Source organism: Aulonocara stuartgranti (genome assembly GCF_965226115.1).
Source record: "Aulonocara stuartgranti genome assembly, chromosome: 3".
Taxonomy (NCBI): Eukaryota; Metazoa; Chordata; class Actinopteri; order Cichliformes; family Cichlidae; genus Aulonocara; species Aulonocara stuartgranti.
Window position 1 is genome coordinate 39525021 of NC_138941.1, and position 23053 is coordinate 39548073.

General features: G+C 40.3%; 1 protein-coding gene across 1 annotated transcript; it reads left to right on the top strand.

Moving 5' to 3' along the window:
• Positions 1–13458: 13458 nt before the first annotated feature.
• sat2a.1 (spermidine/spermine N1-acetyltransferase family member 2a, tandem duplicate 1) lies at positions 13459–22050 on the top strand. Its single transcript, XM_082526002.1, has 6 exons — positions 13459–13866; positions 14157–14208; positions 17468–17551; positions 18590–18691; positions 18783–18823; positions 18994–22050. The coding sequence occupies exons 1-6, from the start codon at positions 13804–13806 to the stop codon at positions 19159–19161; spliced, it is 510 nt and encodes a 169-aa protein (XP_082382128.1). The 5' UTR covers positions 13459–13803; the 3' UTR covers positions 19162–22050.
• Positions 22051–23053: the final 1003 nt, after the last annotated feature.

The window sequence follows — 23053 nt, forward strand, 5'->3', positions numbered from 1 at the left end:
TGTACATAGATTTGATTTTTATATATTCCCTTAAACATCATTTATCTTTTCTTAAGTCTTCTTTTTATATTAAGGTGAGAGAGAAGCTGAATTTCAATTATCTTGTACTTTCTGTACATGGAGCCAATAACAATAAAACATATCTTTCTAAAAGCAAACAATAACAAAACTAAAGCTAGGTATGGAAAGGTGAGGTGTTGGTTCTAACCTTCGCTCATTTGGTAGAACTGACTGCAACAAGCATGACTAGACATTAATACTGGCACGTTAAGACATGATCAGCAATTTGTAGACACTGATAAGACTGTGATTATTTCAGATTTCTTCATGCACACCATCACACACACCATTCGTTTACATTGTTATAGGAAGGAGTTTAAGGAAAGGAAATAGAAATGGTAATTTATATATTCTGTGTAAATGTACTGTTAGCTCGGACATATGCTTTGATAGGCTAATACATAAACAGTACGACCAGTTGTCCCCTTATGTTTTGCTACTCTCAGAAGTCCTGGTTGGTATAAAATTAAACCATAAAAGATTAATATAACGTAAAAGATACAAACCTAAAACCTATGTAGGTCACAACGCAATGCAATGCAATAACAACAACAAAACCATAAATTAAATACAAATATTAAATAAATTTTTTATTACAAAACTACAGTGATCACATATTTGGAAAGGTAATTAGTATCAGTAACATGGCCTAACTTTACTCATGAAAAATATAAATAACACAGAATTTCTGTGGCGCAATAAAAGTGAAGCAATTAGTCCAACAGTTATTTACATACTTTTATGGGTTTGACACATTTAAGTGACGAGAGGTGGTCTTTCACTCAGAGTGATTTAATCAGGAGGTAAAAAAAATCCTTTATCTGCTTCAGGTCACACCTTCCCGGACAAGTGAAACAGGCCTCTGGTTTCAGAAGGAAGTGACTCTGTTTTTCAAAAGAAGTTACTGGTGGGGCTTTGTTTTACAGTCTGGCTTCACAGTCAGGTTTTACTGTTATTTAACCAAAACTAAAGGAAATGGTTTAAGAAGAAGGAAGAGAAGAAATGAGGTGTTTCAGCATATGACAAGGATTGAAACATCACAAATGTATAGTCTGAGGAGGCTAAAATACTGTATATTTGTTGTATAGCCAGTTGAAAATCTATTTAACCTCACACAAATCCCTTTTCTTTGTTTAGTTCTTTCTTTTTTTGTGGCCTGAAGCTAACACCCATACTGTAGGTTTTAAGGGAGAGGTAATTTCCTCAGGATGTTACTTAGCTTATGTAAGTCAGTGTGTTTGTAGTTAAGATATGCCTCATGCAAGCTTTAATGGAAATGCAGGATGTTTATGGAGCTGATGTTTACTGTTTGTAGTCTGTGAAAATAGCAGGGTATTTGCTAGGTTAATACCACAATGCAATAAAATATAGTTTTTATGTAGCATAACATCAGAGAAATGTCTAAAGACTCACATGGCATTATAACAGCCAGGAGGAAAAGTCTTCTTAAAATCGTATTTTGGGACAGCGCTAGCAAAGTATGGATCATATTTGACTGGTCAGTCTCTACAAGTTGCTCCATGTCCTACTAACCAATGAAATTTAAATAAGAATTAAAAAGAGCTGCCCAAATAAAATAAAGACATTACCAAGATGGCTACCAATGTGGCTAAAAGGACTTTTATAATATCCAAGTACTGAATAACCTGCAGACATTGTTAAGACAGGTGAACAATAAATTACAATATGTAAAATGGCAAAATAAAGGCACAAATAACAGTTTTTCCATTTCAGAGCAAGATACAATAGAGCTCAAGCAATAGTGTTTACCCCAAATTCCTTAAAGAAGATTTAGCAAACGTAGCAAGGAGAACAAGATTAAGGCATAATTCATTTGGGATCACAAACATTGACTTCTGTTTTCTCTTTATTAAGCAGGAGATAGTTATCAGCCACATAACTTTTAATAGAGTCAAAGCACATCTTGGGACTTAAAAAAGATATACAATCGAATGTCATCTGCACAGCAGTGATAAAAAATGTCTCTAAAAGCACTCCAAATATGCTGAAAGAAGGAGCAGATGTAACAGAGAGAGTAGAGGCCCCAAAACAGAAGCTTGTGGCACACCGTAGACGAGGGAAGTGGAAGAGAACTTAGGAGTAGCTACAGGAATGATTAGAACCACTCAAAAGCTAACGCTGATACACCCAGTACGTCAGTCAATTGAGCACAGTTTAATGATCAAACGCTGGGGTCCAGTCTCAGCAGAGCTGATTGGAAACCATAAGAAGAGCTGTTTCATTGGAGTGAGCTCTATAAAAGCCAGATTGAAATGTATTAACTTATTGCAGCTTGTTTATCCAATAACCAAGTCATATATCTCACATAGTCGTTGATAATAAAGATGTGCAGATGCTTCAAAACCATTAAATCTAGCTGTTTCATTATTAAATCCAAGCTCTAAAATCATCTTATTCTACTACATGCTACTCTGTGATGTAGCACTTGTGCTATTTAGCAAATGTTAGCATGCTAACAAACATAACTAAGATAGTTAGAAACGGTAAACATTATTGCTAAATATCAGTATGTTAACTCTTTCATTGTGAGAACTGTGCCTATATGTAGAACTACACTCTCACCTAAAACACAGTAGTGCTTTGAGACAAATGCTAACACGACATGCTAATTTTAAATGTTAGACCCAGAAGTTCTGTGTAAACGTCTTAAAAAGCATCAAGCCTTTTAAAAAAAAAGAGGCTGGGGGCTTACACTATTTCAGGCAAGTGGTTTAAATGCTGTGGCCTGCTATATTTTTATTCGTGGGCATTTTTAGTGCACTGTAAAAGCTGCATAAATTAGCAACAACACACAAATTCAGAGAGTTTGTTGTTTCAAAGTTTTATCAGGTTTACCTTTGTGTGCAAACATGAGAGACTGCTTAACATTTTTGACAGCAGGGCCAGTTTGCATGTTTGCATTAGCAATACATTTTTACGTATGCTGCTGTTGACTGTAAACTTTGTAGACCTCGGTTTTGACTATTAATTAAGAATGAAACGGTGACAGGAAATGTACCTCTTGACAGACCTGGGATCAGAAAGGGAAGCTGGGAGGTTTAAAGAAGAGTTATCACTGGACTAGACATATGAGACTCAGGTCTATAAATAACACTTAGTTGTTTGTGTTGGGACTGAAAGCTGTAATTTATCCCAGACTAACAGCACAGATTTAGGGTTTGCCAGGAGCTTACCATGTGAAACCCGGAGCTATAATTGCATCTTTACCTGGACACTGGCATGGAGGCATGCCAGAGTAATAAATCCCTTTCTTTCTCTGATTTACAGGAAAGCTAGTTGTCTATTTATCATTTCCCGAAAATGAACCTGCAGGGCTATTGTTTAATCTTCTACTGAACATCCCACTAGGCGAGAGTCCCATGGCAAGAAAGTAGCCAAGTCGCCTGACCTTCACAGGAATCACATGACTCAGGGCTGTGCGAGGGATGTTAGGAAAGATAGGCTGACCGAAAAAAAACAAGTGACAACAAAAACCAACATCTGCCAGCTGACCGCTCCGACACAGATGTCCTAATAAGGCATTTTAATGGGCCCGTGTGGAGCAGAAGGAATGACACCATGTCTGCTTTTTACTCACCTAGTAATCTTTTACATGAGGGTTACATCAGTCTGCTGATGATGTCATTTCCTTTTTCTTCCCTGCTCAGTCTGAAAAAACTCGTGCAGATTAAGCCTAACTCCCCTAGGTCAGACAGGAAGATGGGTTTGTCTGGGGGAATTCCTCATATCATGAGGTGTATTTTCAAGACTTTCTTGTGCATTTTAGTCCACCATGAAACTTTATACCAAAAAGAGAGATTGGCCAATTATGTAACATCCCGGAAAAAATAAAACTTGACACACTTCTCAGTCACCTGTTCATGATAAGCACCACAAAAGACACTGAGCCACTTGAATAGATTTTATCACAATACTTTCCCTGAACTTGGCTTTGCTTTCCTTCTCATGAGCTTATTATTGAGGGCACTTATTTTGAAAACACACACACAAAAAGTCCAAAAATGGAGTTTATGGAAGCTGAAGGAGGCATGTTTAATCTCTGGTTCCTCTTTTGTTTTGTCTTTATTTCAGCCGCATCCGTTGCTTATTTTTCTCTTTTTTAGAACTTGAAGAATATGGTGTTGACTGCTTTGTTATGGAAATGCTCTTAAACTCAGGGACCAATCAGAATTTAGACTAAACAGGAAGAGGAGGTGGCTTCCTGTTCTGGCTACCGTTATTTGTGAGTGGAGTGTAACTGAATTCCAGTGTACTGGGACAATTTGATTTCATCAAGCTATTGTTTGTCTTACTGTTTGAAACGTAATCCAGGTCACATGGTTAAGACCCACGTTTGAACTGTTAAAGTAAACATTTTTGAATGAGCTTCACTTCCTTCCTTAGAGCTGAATTAAAAGATCAATTCCAGATCTGAAGTCCCAGATATGAAGATGGGGGCGGACGGGGGAAACAGCTAGTATTGACAGGCAATTATGATGTTTAGTTCATAAGGCCTGTGTGTGTGTGTGTGATTGGGCTTGATCTTGTGCAGGAAGAACTCTTTGCCCTTTTCTCAAGATCCACCCATCCAAACCACATGAGTGAGCAATGAAGTCATTGGTCACCGGAAACAGGAAACAAAATGTGAGCACATTTATAGAAAAACACGTCCAGCTATCTTTGTGATAACCATTTTGAATTCTAGACCATCAGACCGATTACGTTTTTGCGAAAGTTACCATGTTTATCACAACTCGTTGAGGCTTAAAGCGTTATACGTATACAGTCATGGAAAAAAGAAAGTACAACCTCCTTCAGTTATAAGGTTTTATTTAAAAAAAATCGTCTGATCCTGAAATTAGGTCAATATAAAGTCAGTGGAACAAAACGTGACAGAATTTAACCAAAGCTAAACCAAAATGCAGAAGCAGTGCCATAAAATAATTGAACCTCACGAGTCACGGTCTGAAAATTCTCAAAATATCAGTAAGACAGGGATGAAGCTGGTGAGAATGAAGATGGGATTATTACACAATGCCATACTTTTGCCCTTAAAGCCACATCTACACAGCGAACGATTCATTTGTTGCGTTTATCTTTAAAGCTGATGGTTGGACACTAGCGGATATGCAAGTTCCAGTTGCCTAGGCAACCCTAGGAAAGTACTACCATGTCATATGTCAATAACCCTCCTGTATCCTGCACCCTCATTGCTTCAGTCGCTACCTCAAAGCCAAGAATAGTTTCTGTCAAAGCCCACCTGCTTGTAGAGTTTTAGCTGTAGCCTGTCCTGGCTACTATCACTGAAAGGTGTTGTTCCACCCTGAACAGGATACTGTCTGAGTTCATGACATCTTTAAACAACTTACAACATATTCAATGTCCCATTAGAAATCATTTTTAATGTTTCCCTTCCTCTTAAAACGGTTGCGTAATGACACTAACAGGACTTGACTGTAAAGCTTTTTCCATATTGACCTTCTGAAGTTGGCATAAAAATGCCATCAATTCTCTTTTTATTCAGGGGTGTGAATAATGTCAGTGTTATGTAAGACGTCTTCTATTCATTATTCTAAACAGAAGACCTTGGGTTCTTCTAGTGCTTGTGACTGCTGGATGACAGCGAGTGACGGTTAACACCATCACTTTGCATCATGTCCTTATTAAAAATGGTACAATTTTACCAGTTAAAAAGAATGAAAGTTTTTAACTGTCTCAAAAGGTGTATTTGCCATAAAAGATGGTACTTTTCCACAGTAATCACTTTGGAGAAGTACATACAGCGCATCAGGAAAGTATAGTATAGTATTCACTTGTTACAGACTTATTCAACAATGGATTAAATTTATTTTTCACCTCAGAATTTTACACACAATACCCCATAATGTGATAAAAGTTGGCATAACATTCTTGTAAATTTATTAAAAGTATAAAACAAGATATAACATGTACATAAGTATTTACACCCTTTGCTATGGCACTCAAAAGTCAGCTCAGGGGCTTCCTGTTTCCCCTCACCATCGGTCAGATGTTTCCACATCTTGATTAGAGTCCACCTGTAAAAAATTATAATGTTTGGAAATTATTTAAAAAGGCAAACGTCTGTCTATACAAGGTCTCATAGCTGGCAGTGAATGTTAGAGCACATGAAGTTGAGCCATGAAGTCCAAGGGATTGTCTGTGGATCTCCAAGACAGGATTGTATTGAGGCACAGATCTGTGGAAGGGTAGAGAAAAGTTTCTGCAGCACTGAAGGTGGCCAATTAGCACCGTGGCCTCAGTGGAAGAGTTTGGAAGCACCACTCAGCCAATCTGAGCATCGAGGTAGACGGCTCTTAGTCAGAGAGGTGACTAAGAACCCGATGGTCACTCTGACAGAGCTCCAGCGTTGTTCTGCGGAGAGAGGAGAACCTTCCAGAAGGACAACCATGTCTGCAGCACTCCAACAATCAAGCCTGTATGGTAGAGTGGCCAGACGGATGCTGGATGCACTATAACTATTATAATTACATTGTTCCAATATGAAATTGTACCTCAGCATCACTTGTTTAAAATGAGGTCATAAGAGATCAAAACCCTTATTGTAGCTTGGCGCCAGCTATTATGATAGACATGTTCTGGATATCGCCCAAATTAAACAACTTCCCGGAAATGTGTCTTTGACACTTTATCTAAAAATATCTGCAAAATCAATGCAACCATCTCTATTTATGTCATTGTTTCTAAAGGACTGTTTGGCATAATGTGGCACAATGTAACACAATATGGCAGTAATATGTCAGTAGAAGGATTTCGTTGAAGAGGAAGGAGCTTTCAGTGAGTGCTCATTGTGTTTTGGTGCATTACATCCCTTTGATGATCCATCAGCAGATCAGTTATGAAATTCTGTGCAGCCGCTGTTTTTTTTTTTTTTTTTAATTGGTCATTCACTGGTCATAACCAAAAATGTTCCTCTTTTTGTTCCTTTTTTTGATTGACCTTTTCGTATGACATCATTTTTAGATTTGCTTGACTTTAATTTGAGCTTGAAGGAGGTGAAGTGAAAATGGAAAATGTTTCAAATGTCTGCACTGACAGCCACAAATTAAAAAAATAGCCTGACTCCTGCAGCGAGGGTATCTTGTGACTGTGTTATGCTGTGGGGTGGTACTTTTAGCAGATCGTTTTCACTTATCTCCTTACAGGGAAGCACGTTACCACATACAGTTGGTCTGAGTGATCATCCTTGTCTTATGATGACAAACGTCATTTCGATGTGAGCAGCCTCTTCAAGGACGACAAAGAGTTAAATGGTTTAATGAGCAGGACAAGCTGTGAGTCACTGTTATGTAAACCTAATGAGGGGATTTTTTTTTGGAAAAATGGTGTTCATGCCACCAGTGGAGTTTAAGAGATGTCACTCAGGCCTAGAGACCAGACAGCAACCATCTAGCATCCTCCTTGCAGTTAGCAAGCGTTTGTGTGATATACATTGCTAAAGCCTCAGTCAACAGGCCTACAAGTGGTCAGGGAGCCCCGACTAAATGCTGGTCACTAGGAAAAAGTGTATATTTCACAACTGTTTGCTGTTGCCTCCATGAAATTAGTTGAAAGGAGGTGCTGCCGCAATCTGCTTTGGTCGCTAGCAGATTGGCACAGCCACATGTAGCTTACATGAAATACACCGATTAGTGTCCAAATGTTCACAAACTATTCAGTAAGCAGTACTGACCCTGTGAAAAGTGCGATATAAACCGTAAATAAAGACTAAAGGCTTTTTCAAGTTTCACTACAGCTCAGTGAGCAAATGGAGAGTTTTTTGCAGGCTAGTCAGGTCGACTGTGGCAGTCTGCTAGCAACCAAAACATTTACAAGAAGATTTTTGGTGGTATGCTCTTTCTGATCAATTTCTCTTGGTGACAGCCAGAAAACTGTAGCGACTAATTGCAGAATACATGTGTTTCTCTTATAACCAGTAGTCGTTAACCAGTCTCTAGGCCTGTGGGTGTGTGTATCCAAAGCCTTATGAAGACACTTCAAGAATTAACTCATGTTCAAAGATATAGATTGACATTTTGGGAAAAATTGTTTGTTTCTTTTTGCTTTTTTCATGAACTATTTGAGAAGAAGATTGTGTTTATCTCTCTAGCCAGTTAGCTTAGCTTAGCATAACAAATGACGATAAGGTGAACAGCTAGCTTGACCGGAGATGGTATAAATGCACGTTATGAGACGTGACACTCGAAGAAACCTGATAAGAAAGAAATCTACAAAGCTAAAGATGGCAGTTGTACTGCTTCTGTCCCCAAAGAGCCAATCCAAGAGCGAAAAAGGAACCAGTTAAAGAATCATGTTCAAATCATGCCTTGATATGTTGACTGAAACCTCTATGCGTTTGTGTCCCAGTGACCTCTGAAATTAAACATTATAGTTTCATATGACTGCCTAAATCTAATCCAAATTGGCTACCAAGTTTCAGGACTTGCCTATAAAAGGATATTGGCCTGACTAGCAAGCAAACATGTAATTTAAATGAGCTTTAGATGTTGTAATAGATAAATATTGTTGCCTTTAGGCAGAGAAAGTATACAAATCTCTCCTAAGATAAGCAGCTCCTGGCCAAAGCTGCAGGGACCAAGCTAAAAAAAATGCTGTGAAGTAAAGACACTGCATACTGCTTTTGTATAATTACTTTCTCTACACCACTAGTAACCTACAGCTAAATAAGTATGACATGAGAGTTGTGTTGTTGCGCACCACCAATGCTTTTTTCAGGGTTTTTGTAGCATTTGTCAGCGGCGTAGAGCCCAATCAGTGGCCTCTTTCCCACTCACACTGCACTGACTAATGCAGTGTTATTGCTTCTGACTGCATGTGAGTCCTCAAGTGCGTCTGTAAAAACGGTCAGTGGCGTCTGAAGCACGTCATCAGCAGCTCCAGAGAGGCCGCTGATGAAAACGCTGGCAGCGCTCCGCTTTTCTCCCTGCGTCGTATGAAAGGAGCCGTTAGTCAGCCTTAAAGAGCCACGCAGCTATTAATAGACACATAGGCTGCCTTTTTTTTCCAGGAGAACAAATTTGAAGCCAGCCCAACAAAATCCCCCTTTCTCTGCTCATTTCCTCCCCACCCACTACTCCACATAGAGCCGTGTACTGTGACAAATCACTAACAAAATGTATTTTTAGCCCTCAAGCAAACCACAGTCGCTTTTATTTATACTGTAATGCATGCAAAGAGTTAACATATAGGCTCAGAAAGCCTTAATGTGAGATTATACAGAAGCCTCGCTGAGATGACCTCTGAATCATTCATTAATTATTAGCTCAAACCAGATTTCACACTTGACTAAGCCAGCTGTAGTTTTTGTGTAGTCTGTGTGAAACGCAGGTAAGATAAGCTTAAAAGGAATGTTTTAGCTGTTGTTTTGTCACTCATTACAGAGGCATGCACAAATGATGATTGACAATTAATTAGGCAACTATTATCAAGGATAAGTGTGACACTACTGTAATGGGGTATCTTTATGACAGGTGGTTTTAGCCCGCTGTATCAGGATGGGGCTGCAGAACTAACTGGTGACTGTCTGGGTCCAGTAGGTCAAAGGTTGGGGAGGCAGATCAATGATATGAAGGTTGTTGGTTTGAGGTCACATGCTGGCTTCTCTCCTCTCCCTTGCTTTAATATATAGCAACTGTAATTTTATTAGAGCAGATAATGGGTGGGATTTTCACAAGCAACAAGAAAGCGTGTGGACTCTCAGGAGGGGAGGGGTTTGGTTGCTTCAGAGCTTTGGGCGTTTCGAAATGTGGAAGTGGGTGACTTTACAGGCCTGCAGGAGGCTGCCCACCCAGTATGAAGTTAAAACAGGACTGGCAGCTTTTTCCCTGTGTCGCAACCGGCTGGGAGAAAAGCCACCGCCCACCTGTGTTTGCGTTTTATTTCGGTAAATGTCAGATGCAAAGTAAAAGAGCCGTTAATACATTCTTACGCCATTTCATCCGTTTTGGCTTCTGGTTTAAGTGACACCTTATGAATGAACATGAAAAAAATAAAAGGCTTTGCTGATTTGTGAGCAGGAGAAACTTGACGTGACCACAGCTTTAAAATAAGAGCCTCACGGCATGTTGTGGAGCGTAAATCAAACAGAATAATTAGGTGTTGTTTGCTTGTGGGTGAGTAAAAAGCCTCTCCTGACATCGACCATCATTACACAATCATATGTTTTCCACAGGAACGCAACAAGCTCCCATGGAAAACATATGATTAATGGAAGATAGACTCCAATCTTTATAAGAATAGCAGCAACAGTATGCACAAATACTTGTTGCCACCTAATTTACTGTGTCAAAATGTCTAAATCCACTACTAAACTAACGCTGTGAAATAAAAAAAATTCATCTTCCTTTGAGCTCCCATAGAGCAATAGAAATCCAGTGCTCAATACTCAACTGTCAAGTACAACTACCCTGAAACTGCAATTAATTACAGCCCTGAAGTATAATAAATGCACATACTCAGTGTTTGTATCACTGTGAATAATAAGGCTGTTAAATTCCAGTAAAATATCACTCAGAGGGGCTTCAGCAGACTTTGCCCACTGGCTGTGGGTATGCATTTGCTGACATGGCTGTTGAAACTCATCGTTTAGCAGCTGGTGTCAGAGAGTGATCTAACCCATGTGGTATTTTCCCTGAACCACTTCTGTTTTTATGAGCGAATGCCATTGTGAGTTTGACGAAGGGGGATGCTTGAATCGGGGGGAAATGCATTTCACAGCTTTGATTCAATTCTGTCAGCGTTTAACAAAAAACATTCACTTCGTGTAGTGAAATAAACGCAGTACAATAGCAGAGAAAGAACATAACAATGAAATGGTCCCCTGTGAGAATGCACTTGGTGAAAGTGGGAAGGAAGAACATTTAACAGGAAGAAACCTCCAGCAGGGCCGTGTTCAGGGAGGGGGGCAGCCATCTGATTGGTGATTGAAGGGAAAGGGAAGAGGGGGGGGGGAGTAGCATAGAGAGACCATGAAGCACACACAGGAGAGAGTAGACAAACATTAATAACATGCAGCAGAGGCATAACTGTTATCAAAATGAAAGTTTAAAGCCAAATCTTAAACTACAGAAGGTGTAAGCTCGATTCAACCTGAGAGCCGGTAACACAGGAGAGCAGCCTGACAGCTGAAGACTCGCCTCTCTTTGTACTTTGTACTTTTCAGGAAGCAACTCTTAAACCGATTATTGTCTTAATTGCAGCATGACGATCCTTAATCTACTCCAGACTTTCATAACGCTCCCACTGAGATGTCGAAGGCGTTTTCAGTTCCTCTAACTCTGCTCTCTCTCTTTTTTGTAGGGAACTTTATTCTGTTTCTCAACCTTCGTCCTGTGAGAACCAGCATAAAGTCATGAGATCATCATTATTTCTGGAGCTGTGGTTCACAGTTTGATTACATGTCCGCACTCTGCATCATCACATCTGAGCCTAATTTAACTCCGTCTGCCCGCTTCTGTGAATTTTTTTTAGCTGACCTTAAAAAAAATAAAAATCTCATAAGTTTTGTAGACTATGATTTAAAAAAATAAAACGAATCCTCCATCCACACGCTGTCACCCACGCAGAGGCCGCTGTTATGTATCAGCAGTGGGTGTTGAACCACGCAGACTCGCTGCCTGCTGCTTTAATGCGTCTGTGGATGAATCTAGAGTACTTTAGTTTGATTCTGTGAAACTAGAGGAGTCACTGTGACTGCACTGAGAAGAGCAGCACCCACAGAGATGGAGCTACAAGCCAAACTCCAAAGCCTCCTTTTGCCCCCTAGAGGCTAAACGGAAAAAAATTTACTTGCTGATATTTCCGTTGTTTGAGATGGAGCTAAATTACCCTGTTGGTCCTAATGACCCTGAACATGTAAACTTTGATAAGTTAAAAGTTTTTGCCTTGATTCGTTGTAGAGGCCAGGCTGGGTTAGCAGCCAAGGAAAACAGGTAATTGTCCTGGAGCCCAAAACTCTCTGAGCTCCCCCAGGGTCAATGTTTACTTTGCAGCAATTACCTTTTTTAAATCTATATTTTCAGCTTTGATTTGTGGTAAACTTGTGCGAAAACATGGACCTTTAAACTGCTGTACAGTATGCAAGTCTTTGATGGATCAAGCATCCTCCTACATTAACTGAAATTAATAGCAAATCCTGCAGGTGTAGCAGGTTTAATCCAACAAAGAGGGAGGAAAATGCAAGTGATTGAGTGAGGCTGCTGTGCATTTGTAGAGCTAATAAATGTAAAGCTGAAAGGAGACGGAAGGTGTTGAGCCAAAAAAGTGATATCTGATGTTTCTGTGTGTTTTTCATGTGTAAATCTTTGCTTATATTAGTAAATAGATTGTAGTGAACAGGGTTTAGATAATAGGATATATATAAAATAATGACCTGTTTTGCAAGTATCTTTATGTCTCTGCGTTATAGTAAGAGATAAGATACCTTTATTAGTCCCACGAGTGGGAAATTTCATGTTAAGGCTGCCGACCAATTGCCCGCAATGGCGGCGCCATCTTACCCTCCGACCATACATACATTACACAAAACATCACATGGGGAAGATGGGTCAGAGAGGTATAACAATGGAAAATGCACCACATGAGGAAGGATAAGGAGAAAAAAATAACTCCCCCCAGACTGAGCTCCAACAGGGAGATCAGTTTGAGAACAGAAAAAAAAAACACCTCCACACATAGCACATGAAAAAACTCTTAATACACCAAAGAAACACATGACAAGCAACAGGGATGGGTAAAGGGTGAGAGACAGCCAGTGTAGACAGTGCATCTGGGCCTGCAGCACATGCGCTGGTCTCCTTGATCCACCGTCAGCATCGGAAGGGAATAAGCGTCGAAGGCGTTTGGAGGGGGGGATGAGTGTATATCTGCATGTGTATATATGCGTCTGTGTGTGTGTGTCCAGAGTTCAGCTGAGACAGTGTCCTTCGCCCTGCCGAGCTAAGTAAACAGTCTTCCAGCCAACCCAGGTGGCCTTGCGTAGGACAGGAAGAACAGTCAAAGCACAGTAAATGAGACATTGAGTCTCAAAGGAACTACCTGTACAAAATAAGGTTCAATAAAAAATAAATATTGTTCCTACATGATAATCAACCCAGTGCTTTTTGGCCACTTAAACCATCTGTATTTACCTGCCTTCTTGGAAGATCTCTTTATAAAAAGACACTTTTAATATCGATAAGACTTTTTAGCTGAATAAATAAACATGACTGGTGCTATTGTGTTGTTTGAGGCTCAAAATGATTTGATATGATTGACACGTTTCACAGATTAGTGAAAAGTCATTTACAACAGTTTAAATACGGGAAAACACTTCAAGGGGAACCGGTGTATGCTTTTTACGCTGGGGCCCCCTAGAGGATCCCTCTGGCCCCTGCAGGAGGCAGAGGAACACCAATAAAGCGAAAAGGATGCTGCTCTTGAAAGCATCCGGAAGCAATCTCTTAAACGACTGCAGCTAAAGCCTGTTAATGGACGCCCTCTAATCCTCGGGTGCACTTTCCAGTCCGCAAGAGGAGCTGACTCACTCCCCTGTCACCTCCTACCTGGAGGAGGGCGCTCTTTATTCAGTTTCCATCCTCCGTGGAGAGGCTGTGGCGTGCTGGTCCAGGCTAGACGAAGAGCTGGGTACTTCTCCAAGTGCTCGTCATCCGTGCTCCGACAGGCCGGAGCAGCACTGTGAGCATCACCGCATCACATCCACTCGACATGGACTTCTCCATCCGCGCGGCCAACCTGGACGACTGCAAGGACATCGCGCGGATGATCATGGTGAGCGGACACGTGCACGTGCGCGCGTGCGGTCCAGCTGTGTGTATGACTCCGAGGACATTATTAAGTAGCCTGTAGTGGCTTACGTCAGCAGGGCTTTTCATAAACACGGTGTTGCTGTTATTATTAGATTAGTGAGATATTATCGGATGAACTGTGCTCGTCCTGCTCGTTAGTTTCAGGCTAATAAACTGCCTGTAAATGACATGTTTACTACCAGCTGAGCAACACTGATGTCTGGGATGTCCTAATAAATGATGGCAGCTGATGCTATTTTTGTTTATGTCCAGGAACTGGCAGAGTATGAGAAACTGGCAGAGCATGTGAAAGTGACCCAGAAAGGTAATGTATGTAGCGATGTCTCAAGTTTTTGCCTTGATTTTATCCGTAATGCTTAATAATGATTAAGAGTGTGTGGTTATTATAATGTAATTTATAAACTTGGACATAAATGTTTGGTCTTGCTTTATAGGCACATATATAATATCTTTAATCACAAATAAATTATTACATCGAGTAAAACCACGTTATTTGTTTTGGTATCATTTAGAAAGTCTGGGTAAATTAATTAAAGTTTTTAAAAGCAGCTTTATACACATACAGATTTGTGAGTGTGTTAATGGAGCTTTTATAACTACTTATGTCAGATTTTAATCCATGTTTAATTCAGGCAGTTGTCATTAGTTCAGTATTTTGTGTCACCACATCTGTTGTGAGGACCATCTATACTTTACAAAGGATTTATAAATGCCTGAAAAGGGGAACTTCAAGACTCAGTCTTTGGGAACTTTACAACACAAAAAGTCAAAAGAACTTTTTATTCAAAAATGGGGCGACTGTGGCTCAAGAAGCAGAGTAGGTCACCTACTAATCGTAAGGTTGCTGGTTCAATCCCCACCTGCTCCAGTCTGCATGCTAATCAGTTGCTCTCTGATGCAGTGTGAATGCTGCAGAAAGCACTTACATAGAAAAGCAGTGCTTGTATGAATGGGTGAATGAGGCAAGTTGTATAAAAGTGCTTTGAGTGTTCAGTTAGAGTAGAAGTAAGAACCAGTCCATTTACCAACATTGCTCATTTAATATTTGCAGAACATCAAAATGTAAGTTGGACCACAGTCTGAGATTGTAGAAGAGAGAAAGAGACTTACTGAGAAGCGAGAGCCACAGGGTATTTTAAACTAAACATGTTGAAGCTTCTTTTCATTTAAAACCAACATCAATAAGGTTATCACAAAGCAATAGTGAATATATCACAGAGCATCACAAACAAGTGTAAACACCATAAACAAAGCATCCATCATATTAATGTGTCAGAGTCCCCGGGCCATGGGCTCAGGGCTTTGTGTTCCTCTAAAGGTTTTTGTGTCTGTATTTAGTCTGGCTCCTTTTGTATATTACTATGATTAGTAGTCTTCCTTGAGTATTTTATTATATCCTTTGTAGTTTGTTTATATTTTAGTTGTCTTCTGGGCTTTGCATTATTGGGTTATCATCATTTGTGGTCCCTGTCTGTTCTCTAGTCATGTCTCCATGTCTGTCTACACTATGTTTGTGCTCCGTCTCTGCGGTTGTCTAGTCTCCCTGTTAGTTGCCTCAAATGAGTCTTGTCTCCTTAGTCGGTCATGTCTCTGTGTTTGTTTGCTTTTCTGCGGCAAGTCATTATGCCTTGAGTCTGGGTTTCTGTCTCTGTGTTTATGTTTCCTGTCTCATTTTGTCAATCTCTCATCCTGTTCAGTTTCACTTCCTTTGGTTCTTTAGATGGATTCTGTTCAGCTGTGTTCCACAGGTGTCTCCACTCCATCACTCTGCCCTTTGTCACCTCGTCCCTCATTCCCTCTTGCTGTATGTCCCGTACGTTCAGTGTCTTCTGGGTAGTTTCCTAGTTAGTAAACTAGCATCCTAGTATCTGCTTAGTTTGAGTTCTTTTGTATTTTTGATCCCTGTGAATCCAGCAATAAACCTAAATTTTGAGTTCAGTGTCACTTCTGAGTCCTAATCTTGCCAGCTACACAGCAACATATGACATAATTTGAGAATGCAGGAAAATGTTTTCTGTCTTTTAGAATTACTTCTGTTCATTCCTCAGGTTCAACTTTCCTCTCGTTTGCAGTTAGTTGTTGTCAGTTAGCTATCTTTAGTCAGAGAAGTGCTCCTGAATTAAACACATAAGTTGTCAGCTGCCGAGCCTGTAGAGGTCTATGTGTCCCCCCTTGGCTATAGCCCCCGAGATGAGCACTGACCACAACCAAACCAAGCCAGTCACACTGAACAATGTTACAGGCAGAAGAACATTCTCCTCAGCTTCAGCAGACTCTTTCACATCTGTCACATGTGCTCAGGGTGAACCTGCTCTCATCTGGGAAAAGCACAAGGTGCGAGTGGTGGACCTGCCAATACTGGTATTCTATGGCCAATGCCAAATAGAGGCCATTGAACCCTCAAGCCTTCCTTGTGAAGTCTGTTTGTGATTGTTTGGTGAGAAACATTCACATCGATTACCTGCTAAAGGTCATTGTGCTGCTCTGGCATCCTGTTCCACTTTGCACAAAGGAGCAGTTCCTGGTCCTACTGATGGGTTAAGGGCCTTCTATGGCCCTCTTTAGCTCTGCTAGAGTAACCGCCTGTCTCTTGGAGTCCATGCTCTTGAGACTGTGTTGGGAGACACAGCAAACCTTCTGGCAATGACATATATTGATGTGCCATCCTGGAGGAGTTGGGACTACTTGTGCCACCTTTGTAGGGACCAGGTATCGCCTCATGCTACCTGTAGTGACACTGACCCTAGCCAAAGGAAAAACTAGTGAAAAAATAGTCAGAAAACATGAGGAGGGAAAAATATCAGTGGTCTCCAGCTGTCAAACCATTCCTGCTTTTTTGGTTAATTGATTGGTTAATCAAATCTCTCAACTCTCTCTGATTGGTTACAAACTTTGACTCTCATTTCTCGCTCTCTTCAAATAGAGGTTCAAATTGTGTTCTTGGCCTTATAAAAGTTAGTTGGACATATCAAGCAGTGTAAATGTTGGAAAAAATCAATGTTATTATTTATTTAAAAAATAGTAAACAATCTTCTTCTGCAGCTGTAAAGTCAACAGTGTAACAAATAAGCCAATAAAAAAAGACATTTTGATTAATGCAGATTTCAGCTGCTTCAGGGGAACTCAGTTGTGGATGTGAAAACTACCAAAGGAAGTGCAATGAGAATAAATACACAGAGTATGTAATGTGGACTTTATCGTCCAGATGAAAAACTCTTCTAACCAAAAAATAAAGTTTCTGTATCAAGTATAGTTTGGTGTTCAGTTATATTTATCTAAGCCCAGTAGATTTTATCACACTATAATAAAGTAGTTGTCTGTGAGCCATTTGTTTCTACCACCAGGTAACAGCTTTTCCCAGGAAGCTTCATTCTAAAATTAGGAACTATGGACCTTTGAGGAAAAACCATTGCACTGTATTTTCCAACAAAAGGTCAAGAACTGGTTTTAAAGCTCTCTCTTAGCTAAGATTACATTTTGATAAAAAGCCTCAAACTGTTAAATGCAAACTGAATTTCCCCTTGTGAAAACACCGTGTAACAGTATCTATAATTTCTTTTCAGACTTGGAGCAGGATGGCTTTTCCAAGAACCCGTTCTTTCACGGGATCATCGCTGAGGTGCCAGAACAGCACAAAACCAAAGAAGGTGATCATGTTACGCCCAGTTTTCTCACACACTGTTGCGATCTACTGTCTAACAGCTGTAACCCGGTTACTGACACAAACTTAAAACTGATGGGTGACGACCCGCTAACAGTAACAGAACCTTACCAACGGAGAGAGCGAGCAGGAGAAACAAAAAGGAAAACGCAGGAGTGAACTGTTGAGGTATATCAAGTAAAGCCAAAAGGTCAAAAACCAAGCTAACTGTAGACTCAATAGCAAGACTTCAGCACTATAAGATACAAAAAGCTAAACAAGTTTAACATTTTATATATTTTTGTATAATTACTTGTGTCGCACTAACTGGAAAACGGTAGCTACACTTAACACAAACATTAATTGCCATATAGCGTTCATTTACATCATCCTGCATATTTATTACTCATGTTACCTAATGTAGCAGCACACAGCACATGTACCCTCCCTCCTTAAACACTTCTTACATAACAAAGTTGAAGTGCTTTTCCTAAGAATGCAGTAATTAGAACATTATACGCTCTGCTGCCCAGCTGTGCTTTTTCCTTCCATGACACGGGCCTTTTTCCACACAGTCACCTCTGTCCACTATCTGAAGGCTTCAACTATCAGAGGCTATACTGAGAAGTAGCTACTTATGTCTTGGGTCTCATTAAAGTTGTGCTCCGCTCTCATCAGTGCTGCTTTGAGCTGCCTCCAAGGAACCAAAAACAAAAAAGAGAAGTAATAGTGGTTAAAATGACCTAACCAGCCTCACCACTGGGAAATGTGAGGTTTCATTTATAAAGATTGTTGCACATTAACTGTGAGCAGCACCACGACTCATATCACTTTTTTCACTGATGTGAGGGAAATGATACATATTTATGTGTTTACAGTGTAATGTAAAGCATTATGCTGTTAATAATCACTGTGCTAAATGTTCAGAGTCATTCACTCAGTGGGAAGGAGCACCAAAACGAATACACAAATTTCATGAATACTGAATTTTGCTTCTTCTAAATAACGGTTATTTTTACATGCTCAAACTGTTTTCTTCTTTCAGGGCACACAAAGATCGGCTATGCACTTTACTTCTATTCCTACAGCTCCTGGTCAGGCAGAGCCATTTATATGGAGGACCTGTATGTGATGCCTGAGTTCAGAGGTACAGTACAGCCTCTGAGAAGATGTCTCATCATCACTGTGTCCTTATATTTGCAGGAAATCTCAAGTAATGCACATGATCTGTCTTTCAGGGAAAGGTGTTGGTAAAGCACTAATGAGCAAGGTGGCACAGGTGAGTGAAACGTGAATAATGGAGAAGGTAAACCTTGAGCATTTTCCTGTTTTCAGTATTTGCAGGAAAATATGCTGAACAGTGTCTCAGAGGCAGCATGCAGAAACAGCTTCCATGCTACATCTACAGCAGTCATTCCTGTCTTCCTTCTTGTTTTTGCTCTCCTGTAGCTGGCTCTGGCTGCTGGTTGCCACCAGCTCAACTTCACCGTCCTGGACTGGAACAAACCATCGATGGACTTTTACCTCAGCCAGGGCAGCTTCGATATCACTGCTTCCATGGGCTACCACTGCATGCGCTGCGAGGGGGAGGCGCTGGAGCACCTGGCTCAACCTTAACCCAACCCTCATGACCTTTCGTGACCTTTGCAGCCATGAGGTCAGGCCACACACTGCAGGGATGGAGCACCACTCAGTGGCCTCTTTCCAAAACTTGACAAGCTGATTTTTATTGACTGTTTGCTAATCCCTGCCTTCCTTAACATTCTAACTTTAAAGCCATTTAGCAATGTGTTGCATATTAACTGTAACATTTTTCACCATTTTTATGCAGCAAACGTCACCTACATGTTGGTAACTAGCCTTTACTTTACGGATCACTTAAAGTTGGTAGAAACACACCCCTACCACAGTATAATATTTAAGAGATATAACTTTTAAAATACCTGTCATTTTAATGGAGAGAGACAGAATACATATCACATAAGAGTTCTAAACGGAATTGCATATTTTCATTGACTGAAATAAGTATTTGATCCCCTACAACCCAGCCAGAATTCTGGCTCCCACAGATTGGCTGTGTGTGGCACACGGATTACAGTCAACCAATGAATTAATGATTCCACATTTCAGTCTCTCCACCACCATGGACAAGAACAAAGATCTGTCAAAGTCAATGTCAGGAACAAGATTGTAAGCTTGCACAGGAATGGGATGGGCTACAGGACCATCACAGATAGAAGACATAAAAGAACCATCAGTCAGCCTCAGCCTAGATCTCCATGCAAGGTCTTGCCTCATGAGCTGAGGATAATCATGAGACAGGTGGTAGACCAGTGCACTATTAAAGATCTGAAGGCAGTTGGGACCACAGTCACCAAAAACACCATTGCTAACACACTACTCTCTAATGGACTGAAATCTTACAACACTTGTAAAGTTCTTCTTTTCAAGAAGGCCTGACTTAAGTTTGTCAGCTGAATGATTCAGTGAAAGCTTGGGAGAAAGAAAATCAACTCAACCTGCCATGTTTGGAGGAAGAGAAATGCTGAGTATGACCCAAACACCACCATCCCCACAGTCAAGCACGGAGGTGGAAACATGCTACAGCTAAAGGTACAGGACCACTTCACTGTACCATGAAATCTTGGACAAGAACTTTGTTCTCTGAGTCAGAACACTGAAATGAGTCATGGATGGGTCTTCCAGCAAAAACCCCCAAAACCCACAAAGATAAAAGACCAGTGTTTCCCAACCTTTTGGAGCCACAGCACATATTTCACATTAGAAAAAGCACAGCAAACGCTACCAAACAAAAATGTCACGAAGAGCATATTGATCATTTTCCCATGCACACCAGGTATAGTGGAATTGGCTCATTTGTCCCCAGTATACCTCTTTCTTTTTTTTTGACCACTGCAAGGGCCGGAATCTTCTCCAGGACCCAGATCAAACTGACTACTTTTTCTTTTCAGATATTTATCTATTGCTATTGCGCGCTGCGTGGTCTCACAGCATGACTATCCGGTTGTTCAGTCTGACGTCACTAGCCGTGTCTGGGCCTAAACTCCGCTGCAGGTCCATATATCAAACGATCACTATGGCATTACTGAGAGTTGAAACACTGTCTAAAGTCTTTCATCTTTAATAAAATGATCAGCGTTCTGCTCTACCAGGTGTAACAATTGAGTTTAACATCCAGGCATCCATGAAAACGGAATTTATGACATTTAACGGAGTTAGAAGTTAGCAGGGAGTTAGCTCGCTAGCTTCTATCTAAATACAATATAGCATGTCCTGACTGCGGGGTTTTGGAAACAAATTAAAACGTACAGCTTTCTTATCAATTCCAGCATAAATGAAGACAGAAAACTAAACAGCAGTGACGTTTGTAGGGTTACTGAAGTTTGGCTAGCTGGTATATAATGATGTGCTACGTGACCGCTAGCGACACAGCTATGTTAGCATAATATAAACAAGCTAACTTTTTTTCCACTCGATAAAAGTTAACGTGAGTGTTCTCGGTGGTCAGGAACAAATGTAATCGCATGGCAGGATGCTGTAAAAGGACCAAACTTCAGCCAGGAGAACAACTGAGATAATCCATCCACAATACGAGGTTAGTCATTCATATACTACTGCATGGGCTGGGCTGTAATTACATCCTAAGGTTTTAAAAACTGAGCTTAAATAAATGATTAGCGGTAATAAAAGCCGAGGGAGATCAACAGTGATCACTGACTGTTTTAGGAGCTTTTTGAGATTAAATAGAAGAAAATACATAACATTAAACATGTTAACAACACAAAAGCCATATTAAACGCAGACTACTTTAGGCCCGGAAGTAGGATTCGTCGTGTCATCACTGAACAACCGGATTATGTAATTTCTTCTTCGTCTTCTTCTGTTTTACTGGCAGTTGGCAACCCATTTAATTAGAGCAGGTAGTTGTACTGCCCTCTAGTGGAAGACAATGTAATTGTTCTGCCTGTTACTCAGGCTGATCGCTTAGAGTACTAATCAGGTGGAACCAGATAATTTTCCACAGCACGCATACCTATGTGCCGCGGCACAGTGGTTGGGAAACACTGGCCTAGACAATCTTCAAGCAGCAGATGGATGTTTGGGTGATATTTTGTCTCTCTCCATTAAAATGAAACTACCATCAAAGAGACTATTAATTTCTTTGGAAGGGAGCAAACTTACAATTCAGCAGGGGATCAAATATTTAGTTCCCCCACCATATATGAATAACATAAAATTAATTGTCTGATTTACACCAATATTACACATACTTCAGATGATGTTTTGCACAGTTAGTGCCTATAGAATAATGACACAATGCCTGAATTTCACTATAAACTTGTGAAACGTGAGGCTCTCTGGTCTTCTCCGGTACCTGTTGACGAGCACTGGAACAACTCTGTCTCTGCACTGTGGAGAAACTGGACAATCACTATGCCGGGCAGGGATTTAGCCAATGGTCGTTTACTTTTATGTTGAAAAGAATATGCAGTGTCAAGTGTTGGAATGGGGAAGAAATGCGTGCAATACATTTAAAAAGTACAATACAGAGACACTGAAGCTGTTTTGTGTTTGTGTGACGTGTTAAGAATTGTGTGATAAATGATGAAACATTTAGACAACAGGGTGTGATACATGTGTATGTAGTGACATTTTAGACAACTTGTGACCTAAGGTATAAGATATGATCTGAATTTTGTTGGGGTTTTTTTGCACAAAGATCCTCAAAAATCTTATGCATCGCAACACTAAGACATATGTTCAGTGTACGACTGTTTTAAAGGTTTTTTGTATCGTATCCCTTTAAATTTACTCTAACGACAGCAACCAAAGAGTCAGTCACCTCTGCCTCTCGTCTTCCAGATGAGGAGCGCTGCGAAGCTGTTGTGAAGCACAGCGTTGGTATTTGCACTGTTTTCTTCTTTTTTCTAGCTGTTTATGTGTATTGAGGTCTTGTGATGAGAGTGTACACTAAAGGAATCAGCTGGACTCAGACTAAAACCTCCATCTTTGCAGCCAGACGTGCGGGACTGGTTTCAAAGACCTGGACGAAGCCTCGAGTCAAACAAAAACAATCCATCTGGTCGTATTTGAAAACTAAGAGAAAATCTTGGACTGGGCTCAGTGCACGTCTTTGAACCTGTCTCGCTAAAATGAAAGCGGCGTAATTCTGGTCTGCACTTCTGTTTTATATTCAGTCTCAATTTTTTTTCTCTCAGAGAGGGCTTCTTTCCAGCACTTTAATGAAAACAGGCTGAGCTGGGGGTTATATTTGGTTTGTTTTCTTTCTTTCTAAACAAGTAGAAACCGCTGACCGTTCTTTGTTACTTTTTGCAATTTGCATTTACAAAGTAATTCACTCTGGAATGCATGGTATTTTATTTTATTTAGTTAGTTCGCTATCCATCTTTGGGACATCGAAATATTGCATGTCTAATGTGCAAAATCTGCAGCCTAGCTCAGTTTTGCAAAGTAAATCTTTGTGCTG